The sequence below is a fragment of the Falco peregrinus genome, chromosome Z (genome assembly GCF_023634155.1).
Source record: "Falco peregrinus isolate bFalPer1 chromosome Z, bFalPer1.pri, whole genome shotgun sequence".
Taxonomy (NCBI): domain Eukaryota; kingdom Metazoa; phylum Chordata; class Aves; order Falconiformes; family Falconidae; genus Falco; species Falco peregrinus.
Genome location: NC_073739.1, coordinates 64,537,662 through 64,555,620, shown reverse-complemented (window position 1 = coordinate 64,555,620; position 17,959 = coordinate 64,537,662). Strand labels below are relative to the sequence as shown.

The 17,959-nt window shown below is 41.9% G+C and overlaps 1 protein-coding gene across 4 annotated transcripts in view; it reads right to left on the bottom strand.

Moving 5' to 3' along the window:
- Positions 1-17,959, bottom strand: part of PDE4D (phosphodiesterase 4D) — a 621,455-nt gene that overhangs the window by 37,358 nt on the left and 566,138 nt on the right. For all 4 annotated transcript variants that reach the window (XM_055790457.1, XM_055790458.1, XM_055790460.1 and 1 more), the window contains one exon: positions 15,909-16,021. In XM_055790457.1, the coding sequence (XP_055646432.1) occupies positions 15,909-16,021 (113 nt within the window). The remainder of the gene's footprint in view (positions 1-15,908; positions 16,022-17,959) is intronic.

Here is a 17,959-nt window from a genome sequence, read left to right as displayed (position 1 = left end):
GATAATTTTATTTGAAATTTAAGACCTCTGTTTAATCAATGATAACCCACCATCACTTATTTTCTTCTCTGAACACTGAACTGTAACAAATCCTACCATCCATGCAAAATTTGAAACCAAAGGTGGACTAAAAATCACAAAAATAACATCACATACTGGAAACTGATTATGTTCCACTATCAGAAGAAACATGAATCATTAGATTGGGGTATACTCTCTGATGAACTTGCAATATGGATACAAAATGCACAGGCATTATTCAAGTAGATTATGTATTAACCCTTCATTATTAAGAAACAAGGCATTTTTCATATTTTAACCCTCTTAAATAGATACTTTCATGTCTCTATAAAAATCATCCCTGGTTTGAAAAACATCTTCAAATGAAACAAAACTAGTAAGATCTCAATAAATAGGGCATCATCTTCATCTTTGACTTGCATTTTTATTAGTAAAATTAAAAGGTGGGAAAATTGGGCTGGTTTTTGCCCATTAATGTATTTACATACAGTGTTTGGAGCAGCTGGAAAAGCACAAGACAGTGGAGAGACCTCGGCAGACACAGAAGGACAGTCTATCCATTTATGTAGGGGCTCACATATACACACAAGCTCAATTTTGCCATGAGGACAGAAACGTTGAAAAGCCTCAGTCTGCAACAAATTCAACCTCCTTCAGTCCTTCAAAGCCCATTCTACCAAGTCTTTATCAAAAAGAACAATGCTAAATAAAACCAGCTATGGGCTCCATCAACTACCTAACGAAGTAAATTTAAAGACTCTCATTAGGCATTAGATAAGTTCTAATTGAATCCAAACAAACTGTAAAAATGACCCAGGCAATGGGAGCAATGCTCTAGTACCACCTTCCAGTTCCCCCAGTGCCATTCTTTTGCTCGGTCTCCAAACCACAGAATAAAACCGAAAGGGTGTAACAAATGTAGTTCATCTGTACAGGACTGTATAGTTAACTAGGGATTTTATGTCTTGTCCAAATTCCGTTAGAAATGAGATGGGATGTAGCATTTGATTACTTCAGTTAATACTGAAGTTAATTTTCACACTCACTTCATGAGACTGATAAGCCTAGTCTATTAATTACTGCTTAATTTACTGCTACGTGTGCAAAAAGGATATTCCTAGCTTTTAAAAGCAAACATGTTGCTGATTTCTACTGTTCTCTCAGCACGCATTAGATGATATGACTTCCCAATGTTTCCCATTCCACTGTAAGCATAGCATGTACTCTTCCTGAATAGAACAAATGTTTGCCTTCTCTATTGTTCAGTGTACAGCTGTATTAATCACCTCATATTAAAATAGTAGTATAAATCAAGTCCCAGGCCTTGATTAGAAAATTTTCCAAGAGCACAAGGACCATGAAGCAAAGATGAGCTATTCATCTGAGTCTGCAAACAGACTCCTTGAAGTACCTTTGTAGTCAAAAGGTACAAGTCAGAATGGATCAGTGCTGCCACCCATAAGCCCGTGAGCAAGCCACCTGGCAGATGCAGCACAGGTCAGCGTGACTCTTGCCATTCAAAGCTACGTGCACCAGCAAATGCAAGAAAACATCTCCGAGGAGGATGTGGTGTGAAAATACAGATTGGGGTACAGATAGATTTGTGCAGAGTGTGGTATTTCACAACAGCCAAGACACTGTAGAAGGAACCAAAAAAACCCCACCAAACCCCAAATCAAAAACAAATCCAGATGACTCCTCCCTGAAAAGCAATTAAGGCAGTTTCATACTCAGGCACATTACTCAAATGACAGGGTGTAACAAGATGTAAGAGACCTGTCCTCTCATCCTGCCTCTCATCAGTCAGGCAGCTTTAGTTTTCTATGTCCAAAACATTTTTCAAGCTCTAATGATAATCGCAAGAACAAATCTAAAACCCCTATGTACATCAGCATGCTGTTATTTATACCACATCTATAAAATCTGAAAAGACACATGAGCACAGGAATAATACCTACCTGGAAAGAAAATAAAAATAAAAATCACCACAACGTAGTTATCAAATTCCTTTTCTTCCTGCAGTTCTACTTATCCCAACAGCCCAGTTTTATTTTGTATTGTTGTATCATTCCTCTAACTAATGTATCTTTCACTGCTCTGTGAAACGAAAATCAGATTACAGACGTATATTCGTGACCAACAAAGAAAAATCATTACTTAAATTTTAGCCCCCAAATGCCAAGATTTCTTTCTGCAGAAGTTTTCCAGAGCACTTTATCTTCTTCTACGTAAAATTTAGTCATTCAGTTTTAAAAATCAAGTTCTGTAAGCAGGGATGTACTGAAAGATGTGCTAGAAATGCCAGGCTCTGACTATTATCAACTAACTGCATCGCCTTCACAGTGACGAGCTTTAAGAGCTCTCCTATAATAAAGTCTCTGAAACCTTTTCAGCAACAACTGAGAAGACCTGCAGAAAAACTCTCCCAGCTAGAAAATTTGCACGTTTGGTCTTACTGATGCTAAGAAAAGAGGAAAAAGCAACTAATTACCAAATTACAAAATGCAATCTTACCTGGGTCCCATATTCAGACATAGAAAACTTTGGCCATACTTCATAGTACAAGAAAAACACAGACATTTTACTGAGGAATCTCAGTTCTGGGCTTTAAAGTTTATGCAGACAAAGAGGTACTCTATGATTTGTCAAAGAATTCATCACACTAGTATTTCTCAGAGCAAATGTGCTTACAAATTTTCCAGCTTAAGTTCCCATTGCAAGTGAAAAATAATTTCATTTAAAGATACCCTTACATAATTAATTTCAGATTTTGTTTTTTGTAAGCTGTCTTCTGGCAAGTACTGTGTTTCAGAAAGCCTCTGATGTGCACATACAGAACAGCTTTGTAAATCCAGCAAAGATACTTTCTGGCTTCTTGTTGAGCCACACTAGCCTGCCAAACGGGCACCCTCACCTCTGCTTGTTGCTATGGCCACACTGTACGTCAGGCTTGCACTTTTTTCCCCAGATCTGACTGCTTATGACAGGCCTAGGTGCTTCCTATTACAGTGCCTGCAGCAGCATCAGCAATGACAAGAGCTGGCAGCCACTGCTGAGATGATCAGCATGCAGCAGAGGACAGAGATGCTGAGGAATCTGAGCATGCTCCCTGCAACACTGCACACAAGGACTGCTTTGAGACATGTTACACGGCATGCAAATAACACATACAGATTTGACTGAAGAAGTCCTTTTAACTCTAGCCTTCCGTGGCAGAAAAGAGCTGAATATGGGTGAACCACTTGCTTAGAAAGCAAAACAAATACTGCATTTTGCAAGGTCTCAAGCACCTGTCTGTCCCCCTGGTTCTGAAATGCTGCTGCTGAGCATCAAAGACATGAGCATTTTAATTCACATAACAACAGCACAGCTAAAAAAATATTTACAAAGCTACTCATCATTAACTTTCAAATGTAATCTTAGTATTTTATAGCTTGTTTCATTCATTTCAGCTACTAAACTGAAAACATTTTGTTTGTTTCATGTGTACTTGTAGGGAAGGTCCCTTTCTGCATGGGGAAATCATGGCTAAAATCAAAGGTATGGTAACTCTCATACTACCGACATACCACTTCTAATGTATGAGGGCTCAGTCCCCATGCAGTAGGAAAACAGTCGCCAATGCCACGTTTGCAGCAATAAAGCTTACCTACAATAACCAAAGGTTCACAGTGCTGCTGAAATACTCAAGAACATCAACCACCTGCAAACCCAGCATTAACAAAGCAAAGGTCCAGTCAGCATCCTTCAAAATCATTTGCAGAAGCACACAGCGAAGCTAAACTTTCCCCCCCTCAAAAAAAAAAAAAAAAGTTATAAAATCTTTAAGAAAATAAAATTTCCATTGTTCCTTGTATTTGTCATTTACTTATCATAGCACCAATAAAGTCTGGCCAATTTCAAGCACAGCAAACACATTAACTGCTCAAAAGACTGCATTCATGAAAAGTCCGTTTTCTAGTTCATCTTGCCCGTTATCTACTAAAACATGCCTAAAGATGCTCAAGTCCATGTCTGCTTGGCAGCCTACTTTTCAGTTGTTTCTGCTCCTCAGACTCTTCCTTGTTCAATTAATGAAACCGCACTATCTTGCTATTTCTTTTTTTTATACACTAGGCCCTATTGTGCCGCCTTCTTACCATCCTTTCCTGCTGGAGTTGCACTACTTTTCCAGTGCCACAAGGGATGAAGTTTGCAGAAACACTGGTAAAAAGCAGAGCCTTGGCGTTTATCCTTCCTTCGTTCAGTTCTTCGCTCTGAAAACTAACAACTGCTTTCTTGTGTCAGTGAGTACACATGAATCATATCCTTACTTTGCAAAATTACTCTTTCTTTAGACCACCCTTTGAAGCTCCTATGAGTGGCTGATGTACTACGAAAATTGTTGTTCCTATATATAAGAAACCTTCAGGACAAGGTACCTGTCAATTTACCTTTTCTATTGCATAACATATACAGATACCTTGAGAAAGAGTAAGAAAAAATATCTGGCACCTTCATTTCTAGTCCCTGCAGTTAAAATAACTTTTTCAGTGCCAACTGGTGCAGTGCTGCCATACTGAATCTATGGACTGCTATCAGTATACCACAAGAGAAGGTTATTTCATAATAAAATTTTACCTATCAACTTGGTGGTCCGCCCCTTAAAATTTGATTTATGGCAATTAAAACACCAGTATTGTTAGTCATTTTGCTCTTGGCCATTAGAAAAGACAACTCTGTTGTAGCTGTTCATTCTGAATTGCAAAACCCAAGTATATGAAAACAGTATCTCAGCCAGCAGGGTGAGGTTGTAATTCTGGGTAAAATTACTGCATTAAGGTGGTGAAGTCCGCCTTGGCCACAATAATATCAGATAGCCTTGTTTAAATACATTAATGCCTGCTTGAACAGGTCCTTTCAATCCTATAAAATAATTCAATTAAAACCCACATACTATTACATCCATCAGACAATGCTCCTGGCTTTTTGTATGTGGTGAACATGAGTGATATAGCGGAATAGTTACAAGATTGCAGTTAACCATACAGATTTCCTGTAAGGTCCAGCTGTTTATTCCAGAATAAAATGAACACTGCCTTAGATTGCTTTATATAACTTTGAAAAATATGCTTGTAAATTTCTTCAAAAAGACAGACTTCAGGCAAAAAGAAAATCCCACTGGTTAGTATATGATGCTTATGAACACAGGCAAGCAAAAGCCACCGTTAACACACATTTTATTAGTGAGGGAGAATGATGGAGGAGATTGAAAACCAGCGTGAACTAGCGCACATTACAATAATTGCTGCCTCATTAACATTTTGCCAACATCTAGTGTTGATGAAAGTGGACTGAATTCTGATGCTCAAGAAACCTGCTAACGATATTCCTAGCTGACAAGCATAACTCACACGTGAACATACGCATTAGGAAGCACAGGGAGCCCTGCTACTGAGCTGTGCCATGCAGACACTGACTGGGCTGCATAGCTGAACACCTGAAAGCAGCAGCAAGATGCTCTGAAGTATGCTTCCAGACTTGGAAGGCCCCAAACGCATCTTAACTGCTCCACCTCAGTTCCCCAGCCTGCGAAACAGAAATACTTCTGATCTGTAAATTGAGTGACGTGAATGTCATGGTATATCATTGTAGCACAGCGCAGGAAATTTTTAAACATAACTTGCAGTGCAAGTAGATAAAAAAGGAATTTTAAGGGTTTGTGTTGTCTCACAGGTAAAAAGCTAACTATCCTGGTTCCAGCTGGGATACAGCTACACCGTGCATGATGTGTTCCTTTCTTCCTTTCCCTCTGGATTTTATTCTTTCCTTCCCCCTTTTCATTATAACTGTTACTGTCATCATTGCTATTACTGTTCTTTCATTTTTAATCTGTTACAATTATTAGATTGTTCTTACCTCAACCCTGGAGTTTTACATTCCTCTCCAACTCTCCTTCCCACCCCTCAGGGTGAGAGGGAGTAATCGAGCGGCTTGGTGGGGCTTCATTACCAACTGGGGTTAAACCATGACAGAGAATGATGCTGATAACACACTGATGCTGTAGTCAGGGTAAGCACAGCTCAGCAAGGACTTCGCTGAGGACTTTTCAGTTTCCCATGCCCCACCAGTGAGCAGGTGCACAAGAAGCTGGGAGGGAGCAGAGCCAGGACAGCTGACCCAAACTAGCCAAAGGGACATTCCATACCACATCATGTCATGCTCAGTATATAAAGCTGAGGGGAGCTGGCCAGGAGAGGCTGATCGCTGCTGGGGGACCGGCTGGGTATCGGTCAGGGGGTGGTGAGCAACTGTATTGTGCATCACTTGTTTTTTACGTTTTTCATTGGGTTTTATTCCTCTCCCTCCCTCTCCTCTTCCAATAATTACAATTATTATTGTTGTTATTATTTTTACTTTTATCTCAGTTATGAAGCTGTTCTTATCTCAGCCCATGGGTTTTAACTTTTCTCCTGATTCTCTCCATCACACAGGGAGGGGAGGCAAGGGACTGCATGGTATTTAGTTGCTGGCTGGGCTTAAATGACAACACTAACTCAGTTATTTATTGTGGTTTATATTCTGGGCTGTTTTAAATAAATCCATGAACTACTTCCACACTTTTTGTACAAATTAGAAGCTATCCTTGACCAGGAAAGATGAAATATTACTATAGAAAACTACATATGTGCATTAATTGCAACTGATATTTCTTAACTATAATAAAAAGATCAAAATAAATCAAATTCAACCAGAAGGTATGCTTCCAGTTTAACTTTCCTTTGTCTTCTTGCTTTCCCTCCCCAAATAAAATCAATAGCAAAAATTCATAAACCAGCAGCCTTTCCCCTAGCAATGATGAGCAGAGGGTTTAGTTAAACATTGAGCTGACTGAGTAAAATCCTTCAGCAAGACAATTTCATTAGCTGATCATCTATTAGTGGGCTACAACTCAATTAACAGAAGTAACAAGCTGTTTAAATTTCATTTGTAAATAATCTCATAAACAGGCCCTGCACATCAGCTTGATTCAGTGTTACTCCACTGCCTGTGATTTACAACAGGTGGTACTATTGCCTGTGCAGTTCCATTTCAGCACCCAGAGAGGCAAGCAGAGTGGATGACAGGCGGGACTCACCCTAGTACAGCAGCATTGCCCTTGGCTAGAGGTCCAGATGCAGCAGTGCCCATTGCAGCACAGCTCTGCCACCAGGCACCTAGCCGTGCAGCCACGGGGAAGCTGCAGCTGAGCTGCTCAGAGGTGAGCCCCAGCTCAACAGCCAGGTTCTGGCCACTGCCCTGCTCACACAGTCCCAGGCAGGATGAGCAGCATCACTTTTCACCACGCCTCAGCTCGCCTGCATTCAGTTTTGCAGCTACCGGGGGGACCAGCTGCAAGTTAGCTAGAACTGGGATCAATTTCTATTGAGGTATGCTCTATTTAAAAAATAAAATCAGAACAGGGTGTATCCATCCATAATACACTTAATTCTATGTTAAGTCTCCTAAATATGGAAAATTTTGGCAAATGATACCAAAACCCCTACTAACGTAACTGAGACAAGAACAGTTCCTCTGTGCAGTTTCTTTACGAGGCCGAGTCTGAACTGACATTTCAGCAAACACCACATCCATTGTACCAAAACTTTACACAGCAGCAGAAGCTGCCTCTTACTGGAAACAAAAAAATTACTAAAAAGAATAAAATAAGAGGTTGCTGCTCTTTGAAATGCTTCATACCTTACAGTCTAACCTTGATCACAGCAGCACACTACTATGAATAAAATGCAGGAGTTCTTGGCTCTAAATACTGGCACAAGGAGCCACAAGTATTTAGATACTTCCAGTAGCCACAAATTCCACCTTTATTATTAAGCAAGAAGTTAGGAAGTACTCATGTTCATGAAGCCTTTTCCAAGTAAAACCTTCAGAGGAAAAAAAAAAAAAAAAAAAAAAAAGACAAACCCCACCACCAGTATTTTTTGTAATGTGCCTTTCTGTGGCACTTAATGTTTGCATTTTAACTTTACATAATTCAACTGCTGGAAAAATTCTCATAGTTTTCAAATCTTCTATTATGATGGTTGACAGCAAAGTTATTTTCCCACATCAAGTCTTGGCTATTTACTCCATAACATTTTGTCTATATTATTCTGTGCCGTTACAATAAAAGGAAAGAATCTTTTATACTGTGGCATTTCCTATAAATGAAGAGGGTACAAAAAGGGCTGTTTGTGTGCTGTTATGTAGACCATTTGCTTATATTTATGGAAAAAATTATCAAGTTATTAATGGCTGGAAAGCTATGCAATCCTAGAAGCAGCTAAAAAGCTGAAAAGTGTTAAATCATAGGAACACGCAGAGAGGCATCATTCCTCTTACACAGCTCACATCCAGGACTTCTTAAGCAGCAGCAAATGACATGTGCAGAAATCGATCAGGTTTTTTTTCTAATATTGAAAGTACAGACTGAATCTGTGAGATTAGGGGTTCCTAACTTGTTTTGGAGCCTTAAAATGCCAGTATTCTTTGTATTGACTTTATGGGTCAAGTTGAGGTTCCTTTCTGCTGGCGCAGAATGGCACAGCCTGTGCGCTGTGCTTGTTTGAGAAGAGCCCCCTTGTGAAGGAGCTCACCCCACCACCCAACTGAGATACTTGCGGTTCACAAATGCCTGCTCGTCATGGCCCAGGAAGGCAAACGCTTGACATCGTGTACCCACACATGGAGAAGGGGCAGCTCAGAACTCAGACACATTGACCTTCACTCACCACATTTGCTTCTTTCTCAGCAACAGACTTACAGGTCTATCACACCACCAAAGCCCCCAGTTAATATCCTCACTGGAGAACAGGGCATTTCATGATCTTTTCTCCTTTGGCAGCAACCCAACAGCCCCTATGGAAGCAGCATGCATTTGAAAAGAAGAGATTCAGTCACTGCTGAACTGGTACCACTGCTCCATCCTGAGTAGGGTTGTTTCTGAGAAGATGGAAGTGTTCATAAACGATAAGGCAGCATTGGTGCAAGCCACCTGCATGAGAGCAAGTTTCACCCATTATCTTGCTGCAGCACATTGTTGCACAATACAGACAGCAAAGTGTTATCGCCTTGTTTTGTACATACATATGTATATACACACACACACACCCCTCGCTCATCACTGCAGTTACCCGAGGGCAAGTCTGCTGATCTCCAGAAGCATGAGCAGTCTCAATGGAAACAAGTAAGGTTGTACACAGGGAACTGCACTCCAGCCCAGAGGTCTTAAAGTCCTTTTGGGCTGGCTTCAGTGCATGGAAAGGGAGGAGCGTGCCTGGGCAGGCAGTCCTTCCTGACCTCCTCAATGCTCTTTTCCTTTTCTCTTGTTATGAAGTACGACAGAACTGGGGAATATGCACAATATGCATTAATTTAACCAGGCTCACCACTTAATCAGTACTTCTTTGTCACTGTAGAAACTTAAATCCGTAATGAATAAAAACTCTCCTGATGCTGCACTCAACAAGCCTTTTCTTGCTTATAGCTGCCCCTTAATTGCAATCTTCATCAGAAGCAGCACTCCGAAGAGCTAACCAAATCCCCTGATTTTCCTAGAAAGATCTGGGAATGTAAGAACCAATTAAACTACCATGTCAGCCAGCCAAGTGTGATGGCATTGCCAGACACTATAGAAGAGTACTGTCACAAAAGAAACCCCATCAAGTTTTTCCCCTGGATATCCAAGTTTTTTAAATCTGAGAAGCAAAACAGAGATGCTGCCTGCTCTGCAACAATTTAGTCATGACAACAGATTTCTTTTCTACTATTACATTTCCAGCACATATTTTTCATGTGCAGTAGCTGAAACCCAAGAGAATGACTGATGTTTAAATAATCTTAAATGGATATGACAACATTATCCTGCCCCCTAATTGGAAACAGGTCACTAATCGGTGGCTATGACAGAAGAGGGTACAATTTTATTCTGGCTGAGCTTCTAGATTTGGAAAAAGTATTGCAAAAAATTATGCTCTTACACATGTAATTTCTGTAGACAAGCTCCTATCCATGTGACAAACCTGTCCCCAGAGTTGGCAGCAAGAACTCAAAAAAGACAATGCTAAAAACTAGCCTGTTAAAAAACTGAACTAGTGGCATAAGCCATGTTTATTAGTTCCATAATCAGCCTACCTAGGCTCCTGCAAAATTACCAACCACCACAGCACTTAAGCTTTTCCACAAAATAAGACAAGGATAAAAACAGATGAATGGACTGAATCAGAAGTCACAGCCTGTTGTTAGCTCTATATTCTGGTCAGGGAAATCCAGAGAGCTACTGCTAGCCTGCGGGAACACGATGCTGTTTCTCTATCCAGTGAGTGCCTGTGAAGAGCTGCCAAGAGGCTGGAGGTGCCTTCTGGCCCCCTCCTCTTGCCCCAGCAAGGGTCATGCAAGAATGCAGGCAGCAGGGCTCTCCCCTCCTCCTGGGAAAACACAATGAAGGTAACACAACTTGTGCTTAAGTGTGTTAGGGAATTTACACACGGTCCATTATTTGAACCAAGTTTAGCCTCACTCTTTCCCCAGATATTTCGTTAGTCAGCCTCCCATTGCCTGTGTGGACTTTTTAGCACTGTAAAGGAGGAAAGGAAAAATACTTTTTAGCAGCAGGAAAATGTGATTATAAACCAGCTCAAATTGGCAGTGGAGGGACTTTAACGTAATGTCAGGAGGGAATGTTAGAAAAAAAAAAAGAAACTGAACAGATTTCAAATTGTCTTTGTTTCCATCAAGTGTAATTTTAGTTTAGGTTAGATTTTTACAGGTAGGTAATTTTTTTACAATAAAATACCATTAAGATTATTGTTTGAGTACATGTAATGGGTGACAAGTACAGGGCCATAAACATAAACCAAAATTCCATTAACATTTGCTCGGAGTGTTACATTATCATAGTCTTTGGAATTTAGTTGATTGATAACATTGATGCTTTGGGTATCTTCAAAGCAATCAAAATCTCAGAAAGGTTTGGGTTTTTTTTTTAATAGTAACCAGCACTAGCATCCATCTGTAAATAGACCTGCTTTAATCTGTAAAAAGATTTGCACATACTGGTATACAAGTTGGACAACTATAATTTATACTTAAAAAATAGTTTCATAGTTAACATGGTTAAACTAAATAAAACCTAAATCTTCTTAGCTTTGACACCTAAAAAAGCTTCCTGGAGAAAAGGAATTCACTTAAGTTTGTAGCAGGAAAGAAATACCCATGAATAACCTTTTCCAAACTCTTGTTCATTACCAGCTATCACCAAATCCTGCAAAACCACTGTCATGTGCAGTAGACTTAAAACTAAAAAGCAACCTGAAACTTCTTCCACATCTAAAACCAGACAGCCAGACACACAAAAGCAACACACTAGACAAGTTTGCAAAAATCATCATTACAAATTACAAAAAATACATTTCTGTGTTATCAGTTTCACTGTAAGTATTCCTCCACATTTGACTAACTTGCAATTAATACTGTCTAACAGAAAGTGGTTCTTGTATCTTTATTATTACCATTCTTCATTTATTGATTGTCTGTCACAGAATAATTCTCAGATTCCAAATCAGGGACTTAAGCTAGGTGCTGACAAACTGCACACGGGAAAGAGATGGCTCTTCTCCCACAGAATTTAAAGTCTTGGCAAAAAAAAAGCAGGTTATTCATTAAAAGGAGATATTTTTTTAATTTTTTTTTAAATGTCACTCTGCAGCCTGCAAGTTCTAGAAAGATCATTTGCTTACACAAGTGTATCAAAGCGTACCTGTGTCTAAAGTTAAAAACCACAACCAGCAAGCTAGTAGCCACCTAAAAACTATCTTTTTCAACAGATGCTACTCACAGCTCACTTTAGCAGAACCTTCTATGGGTTAGCATCTCTGGAAATCAAAACCGTTAAATAGAGGCATCTAATTATGCCTTGGGATCCTATCTCTAGTGACCCAAACTGGTAAAGTATTTCCTGAAATGAATTTATTTCTGTTTGAGTAAGCATCATGCAGAAAAACACAATACAGCCACAGTCCACTGATGTTAGCCAATATTAACAGCACATCGTATAGAAAATCACAAATACGTATCCAAGAGTGAAAGACATTTCAGCTGATTTTCCAAGTTTAGAAATTTTTCTAGTTTCAGAGCCTTTCAAGACATTACAGGGTTTCTAGAGGAGTATGAGGATGACAAACTTCCTATGCTTTTAAAAAGATGCTGGGATTCTCTTGTTAGTACCCAATTTCAGAAGCTGGTGTTTAAGAAAACACCAAGTACTGTAATATTCATGAAAACATAGCAACTGACAATACTTTTAAATACTATGTCCTTTTGAAATCAGACTTATTTACGAACTATGCCCATGGGTGCATCACAGATCTATCCATCAGTTACTTCATGTGCAATGCCTCCAGGCACTTGGAAATGTTGCTTATCACAGGAATGGCTGTGAAATGGGAAATCATCTGGATATTACAGTCATCCTGGCGTAACTTCAGCAGCCAAGCATCATGGCTGGCTTCCTACAGAGCTGACCTAGAGCACATTTTCAAAGTTTCTGGGGTTACACTTCCTGCCACAAAATGCTGGGGCTCATCCACAGGCTGCAGAGCACACTATGCCTACTGCTCCCAGCAATTTTAAGCAGGGAGAATGAGGATCTTTTCGTCTGTCTGCATTGCCCCACTTGTGGTCATCCAAAGCTGCAAGCTGGCATGCCATAAACTGCTGCTAATTGAGCAAAAGAGACACCTAAATAAAATACATACCCTTGGAGCAGGATAAGCTAACAGAAGATCTATGCAGGCATTACTGACAAGAAGGGGATTCCACACAGATGCAATCAATGGTTCAGACTGCCAACTCACTGCCCAGAGAGGGACTGGAGATGAGACTGACTCCCTGGCCTATTTCAGGCATTCAGGATGCACAATAGTTCCCTCCCTGGGTATTTTTCCCTCTTCTATAACAGCCTTTGCATGATGGGTAAAAGCTTTTGCCTGGTGCACGGCTACATTCGTATGCTACTCCTTATGCCTCACACATGTTCACATAAGTAAGGAAACACTGACAAACATGATGTTACATATAAAAAAAAGGGGGGGGGGGATGACACGACACTGAGGATAAATATGGGAAGCTGAGAATCTGGCAAAACAACCCCATAATCAACCAATCTTGTGGGGTTGTTCTTAAGGAAACCCAGGGAAAGGGAAAGAGGGAAACATGGTGAGAAACCATGTTCTGTACCAACAATGTTCTTTTTCTTGGTCTTCTCATCTGATTTTATACGACTCATTTTTGGGTTACAGAACTGGGTACTCTTGAACATTCATTGCTGTACTAAAGTCTACGTCCTCAGCCTTGAGCAAAGTTTCTCTGCTTCAGTTTCTCTACAAACTAAACCAGTATCATTTACCTATGTGTTTCATTGAGATGCCACAGTTTGCAGCTGTATTCCAGTAGGAAGTGCTGTATAATATATGGTGGATACGTTTTACTGATCAGAAATAAAATCATTCTTTAGAACAACCTGTTACACACGTAAAATTAAAATCCTTCTGCATTAAATTTTCTCATATTATTATATGGGCTTGCTGATGTATATTCAAGATTGTTCACATTATGGATAATGGCACCAATTTACCTTTTATTTTAATTTATTCAAAACAAAATTAAAAACCCCAAACACTGAAATATGTCACAGATTTCTATACAGGGGGGTAGACTTTCCAAAATCGTGGGGGAAAGATTACCTCAGGAATTGAATATGACCTGCAGAACCAAAGAGCAGCTATTCCTTTCCAATATAGTAATACCAGTTTTTTCCTAAATATTGCAACATGAAACAGTAAGTAGCAATAAAGTGCTTTAGACATGTACATCTATATTTGATATATCAAACAGACTGAGGACTGAGTAGAAATTACTGCAATATAGAAATCCTGGTTTTGATGTAAAGCTTGGCAACATTCTTACTGACCTTCAGATTAACTATGCCAACTAGGCTTACTGTGTACCCCACATCCATCTCGTGTCTGTATGATCTTATGCTGGAAACAACAAGATCAAAAACTTTTTCTGAATCACATATTCCTTTTCATTTGAATAAACACGCATGAAGAATTTTTATCCTGTCACCTATGGCAAACAATTAACTAGTTCAAACAAATACAAACAAAACATAGTATCAGATATAGCACCTTTGTGTTTACTTAAAGATGCAAAGCAGCTGTCATGGTTTATTTTAAGAACAGATGCTTTTCAGGTAAAAACCTGAATATACTTGGCAAAACTTAAGACAAATCAATTCACAATTATTCTAGAAACAGCTTGTCCTTATTGTTCATACAACACACTGCATATCTTACCTGTTACAGGGAGGTAATAAGTAAATACTTGACGAAAGTCCAGGATCTTGTGAAAGAGTGGCTATGCAGACATCACAAGTGAGGGAACAGACAGGTGTTCAAACTTGTTAGCAATGAGAGATCAGGCCCTGCATGTCAGTCTGATTACTCCCTTCGAAAACAAGGATTCAAATAGTGCTAAACAGACCCTGAAACTCTTTTTGTAATTTGCCGGTACATAGGCAGTATGCCCATAATAATGACATCTTTCAACTGGCAATAAAAACTGGTAACACAGTTCGGAGAATAGGGAAATGCCAGGCAGATAACTCTTAGAACAGAGATGTAATTGCTGCTAAGAGTCTCTAAAGACAAGAACAGTAAATGGGATATTATATTATGGGACTAAACTACAAAAGAGTACAAATACCTCACACTTTTACATGCAGGCTGAGTCGAACATGGACTTAAAAACAGTGAATAAGAAACAGCAGATATCTGACAAAGGCAGTCAGAGCAAGACAGCAGAATTTTAAGAAGGTGTAAGCCAAATAAAATATGCTTAGTATTTTGTGACTTCAGAAAAAAACTAATTGCAACTAAAATGGTTATCAGCTGCTTTCGCAGACACGAGAGGCAAACCCAGAGTACTTAAACCTTTCTTCTTCTCTCTCATTGAACATGTAGCTCCACACTCAGTTGACGACAAATACAAAAATAAATTCTGAAGCAAGACAGCAGGCTTATTAATTGGGCTTTAAAAATTAACTGTAGCAACATAGCTACATATTGCTTGTAAGCCAAAATCATTGAAGAAAGTGAACTTATGAATGGAGCATGTGGCAGCTATTTCAAGCTGTGAAACAAAAATACACACACAGATCACAACAGATACTGGCACATAATTCCCTAGCTAACACGCATCCTCAGCTTCCAGGAAGGGCAGGAAAAGTGCGCTCCGCCTCAGAAACACACCTCTGGGTCTGTCGTGACTATTGTGACTGCACCTCGGTTCTGAGCGTGGTCTTGTAACACATGAGAGTGGTCAGCACTACTGTTTACAAATAAATTTAGCATGCAGCTCCCCTGGGACCAACAATTAACTTCATCACCTCCTGACGCTACTTTCCACACCATTTTCTAGGAAAGATCCCTAGTTCAACCCCATGGGATGCTATGAAAAGAAAGAGCAACTGAAGGGCTTATCTTTTTGGCTTTGAAACTGAGACACACCGGGAAACGCTACCGCCTTCCGTCACCAGCATCCCTTTCACAGCTTGCTCTGGTATGGAAGGGCACTGCGCGCAGCCGGCAGCACCGGCCCGCCCGGCGTCCCGGGGACCGCGGCTGCCCAGCCCGGGGCTCTCCCACGCCGCGGACCCGCTCCCGCCGACACCGGCGTGCGCGGCCGGCGGCGCCGCAACCGCGACCCGCTGCGGGCACCGTCTGCGGCCCCCGCCGCCCCCCCGCCCCGGCTGACGCGACCCCCCGCACCCGTCCCGCGGCACGGGGGGCGCGGCCGCGGGCTCCTACCTTGTTGGAGGCCATCTCGCTGACGGAGTGCCTGGTCTGCAGGGTCTCCAGCTGGTCCAAGCACCAGTCCAGCTCCTCGAGGGTCTCGCTGGCCAGTTTTTGGTAGGCCTCCTCTGCGAAGAGACACGGAAAGGCGTACTCAGTTCGCAGGCGTTTCACAGGGCTAACGGCGAGCTCCAGCGGGCCCATCCGCCGCCGCCCGGTGCCCACACACGAGTGCCGCTCCCTCATATTGCCAGCCCGGCCGAGCCGCGGGGCCGCGCTCTTCCCGGGAATCACCGGGTCGGCCACCGCCGGCGCCGACAGAAACTTCCTGCCGGCCGCGCTCGCCGCCGGGCTCGCCTCGCCTCCCCTACCCGCCCGCCACGGGGTGGGGGGGCGCGGCGGCGCCGGGGCGCCCCCTGGCGGGCAGCGCGGAGCTACGCGGGCGCGCTGCCGGTGCGGGCGCGGGCGCGGAGGACTCCGCCGCGGCGGCCACCGCACCGTTGCGTTTCGCAGCCCCGGCGGCGACACGGCTGGGGGCGGGGGGCGGCCCCGGCGGCCTCGCAGGTCCCGGGCGGGACCCGCCGGGCCGGCCTGAGCCGCCGCCCCTGTGCTTTCTTACCGAGCCCGGGGGGCACCATGAGAGTCAACGGGCTAGTGCTTATACAGCGTGGGGAAGGTGTACGGGCGGGCGTCAGGTGCTTGGGGTAACGATGCTTGGAGCACCGGCGGCCAGCGGAGCGCTCGGTAGCGGCGGCAGCGCTCGCACTCGCGGGAAAGCGCGCGCGTGCACGGAGCGTCACGTGGATGTCAGCGAAGAAGGAGCCGCTGAAAGTTTTGGAAATGGACCCGGCAACGCCGTATGTGCAACGGGCCCGACAGCGACGCAGATATTCGCGGTTTAACCACAATCGCTCTGTGCCGCATTGGAGCCAGGCTGGAGTTTCCCTTACAGAGAGGCAGGCACTCCCTCCTATCAGCAACTCTCCGACAGCAGATCTGCTGGTATGCAAACAATTTCAGAAAAATAATTCCACATCTAGGGTGCCAGCCTCACCTACAAAGCCTAGCGCTTTTTTTTCTTTTTCCTTTCCTTTTTTTTTTTTTTTCCCCTGACGTAGATCTGAAGGGGCGAATGCTTCACTACACTAAACTCAGCGCTGAGAAGAGTTTCAGCCCAAGCATGCTGTCTTGCAAGCTGTGTATCTGAAACACAAGTTTTGAAACTCCTGGCACGGGTGATCCTGGATCACCTACATGCAAATGTAACCCCAAGGCACAGAAACGTTTGTTCAGTGGGCTTGTTATTGCCATCTAAAACATCTCCCTTAACTTGTTTCACATCACATTATCTGTACTTTCAAAATGTCAGACAAGCAAAAAATCAAGCAAACAAATTAACTAAAACACATTTTTAAATGAAACACCCCAACACGGACCACTGCCAAATAGCTCTGTGCATTACTGTTCAGCATCTAGGGTATTAGTTTCATATCTTTACATTTCAGAATATGTGCTCAAAAACTTCAGATTCTTTCATAGCTGTTAAACCTCACATACTTGTGGTTATTGCAAAACCACTCCACCGTTATGAATAATGTCCATTTGCCTCAGGAAAAAGGCAATGTGAGAAGAAAAGGTTTGGACTGAGATTAAGTAGCAGAACTATTTAAAGAAAATTTTGCAGTGCCTGCCTGTATTGTGAGTAACCTGCCACTTGAGCAAACACAATGCTGATACTCAAAAGAAAAATAATCCACATTGAATTGTAAACATGGTCTTTCAGACTTGTCATACCTCCTACAAATTCTATCAGATTCAAAAGAATTCTCCTGGCAAAAAAAATCAAGGCTTTTCTAGCTTGTTTAGCTATCAAAAGAGAATCTGGGACGTTCTGCAACACACAGACATCACAGCTGACTAATTCTTGAACATGACTGGTTTACTGACTTTATAGTATAGATTTCATCAAGATCAGTACTGGAAACAGACATAACTTTGTTTATAATATGTTTGTAAGTAGACTGCATTAAAAGCTTTTGATGAAGTGGAGATGTGGTTAAAGTATG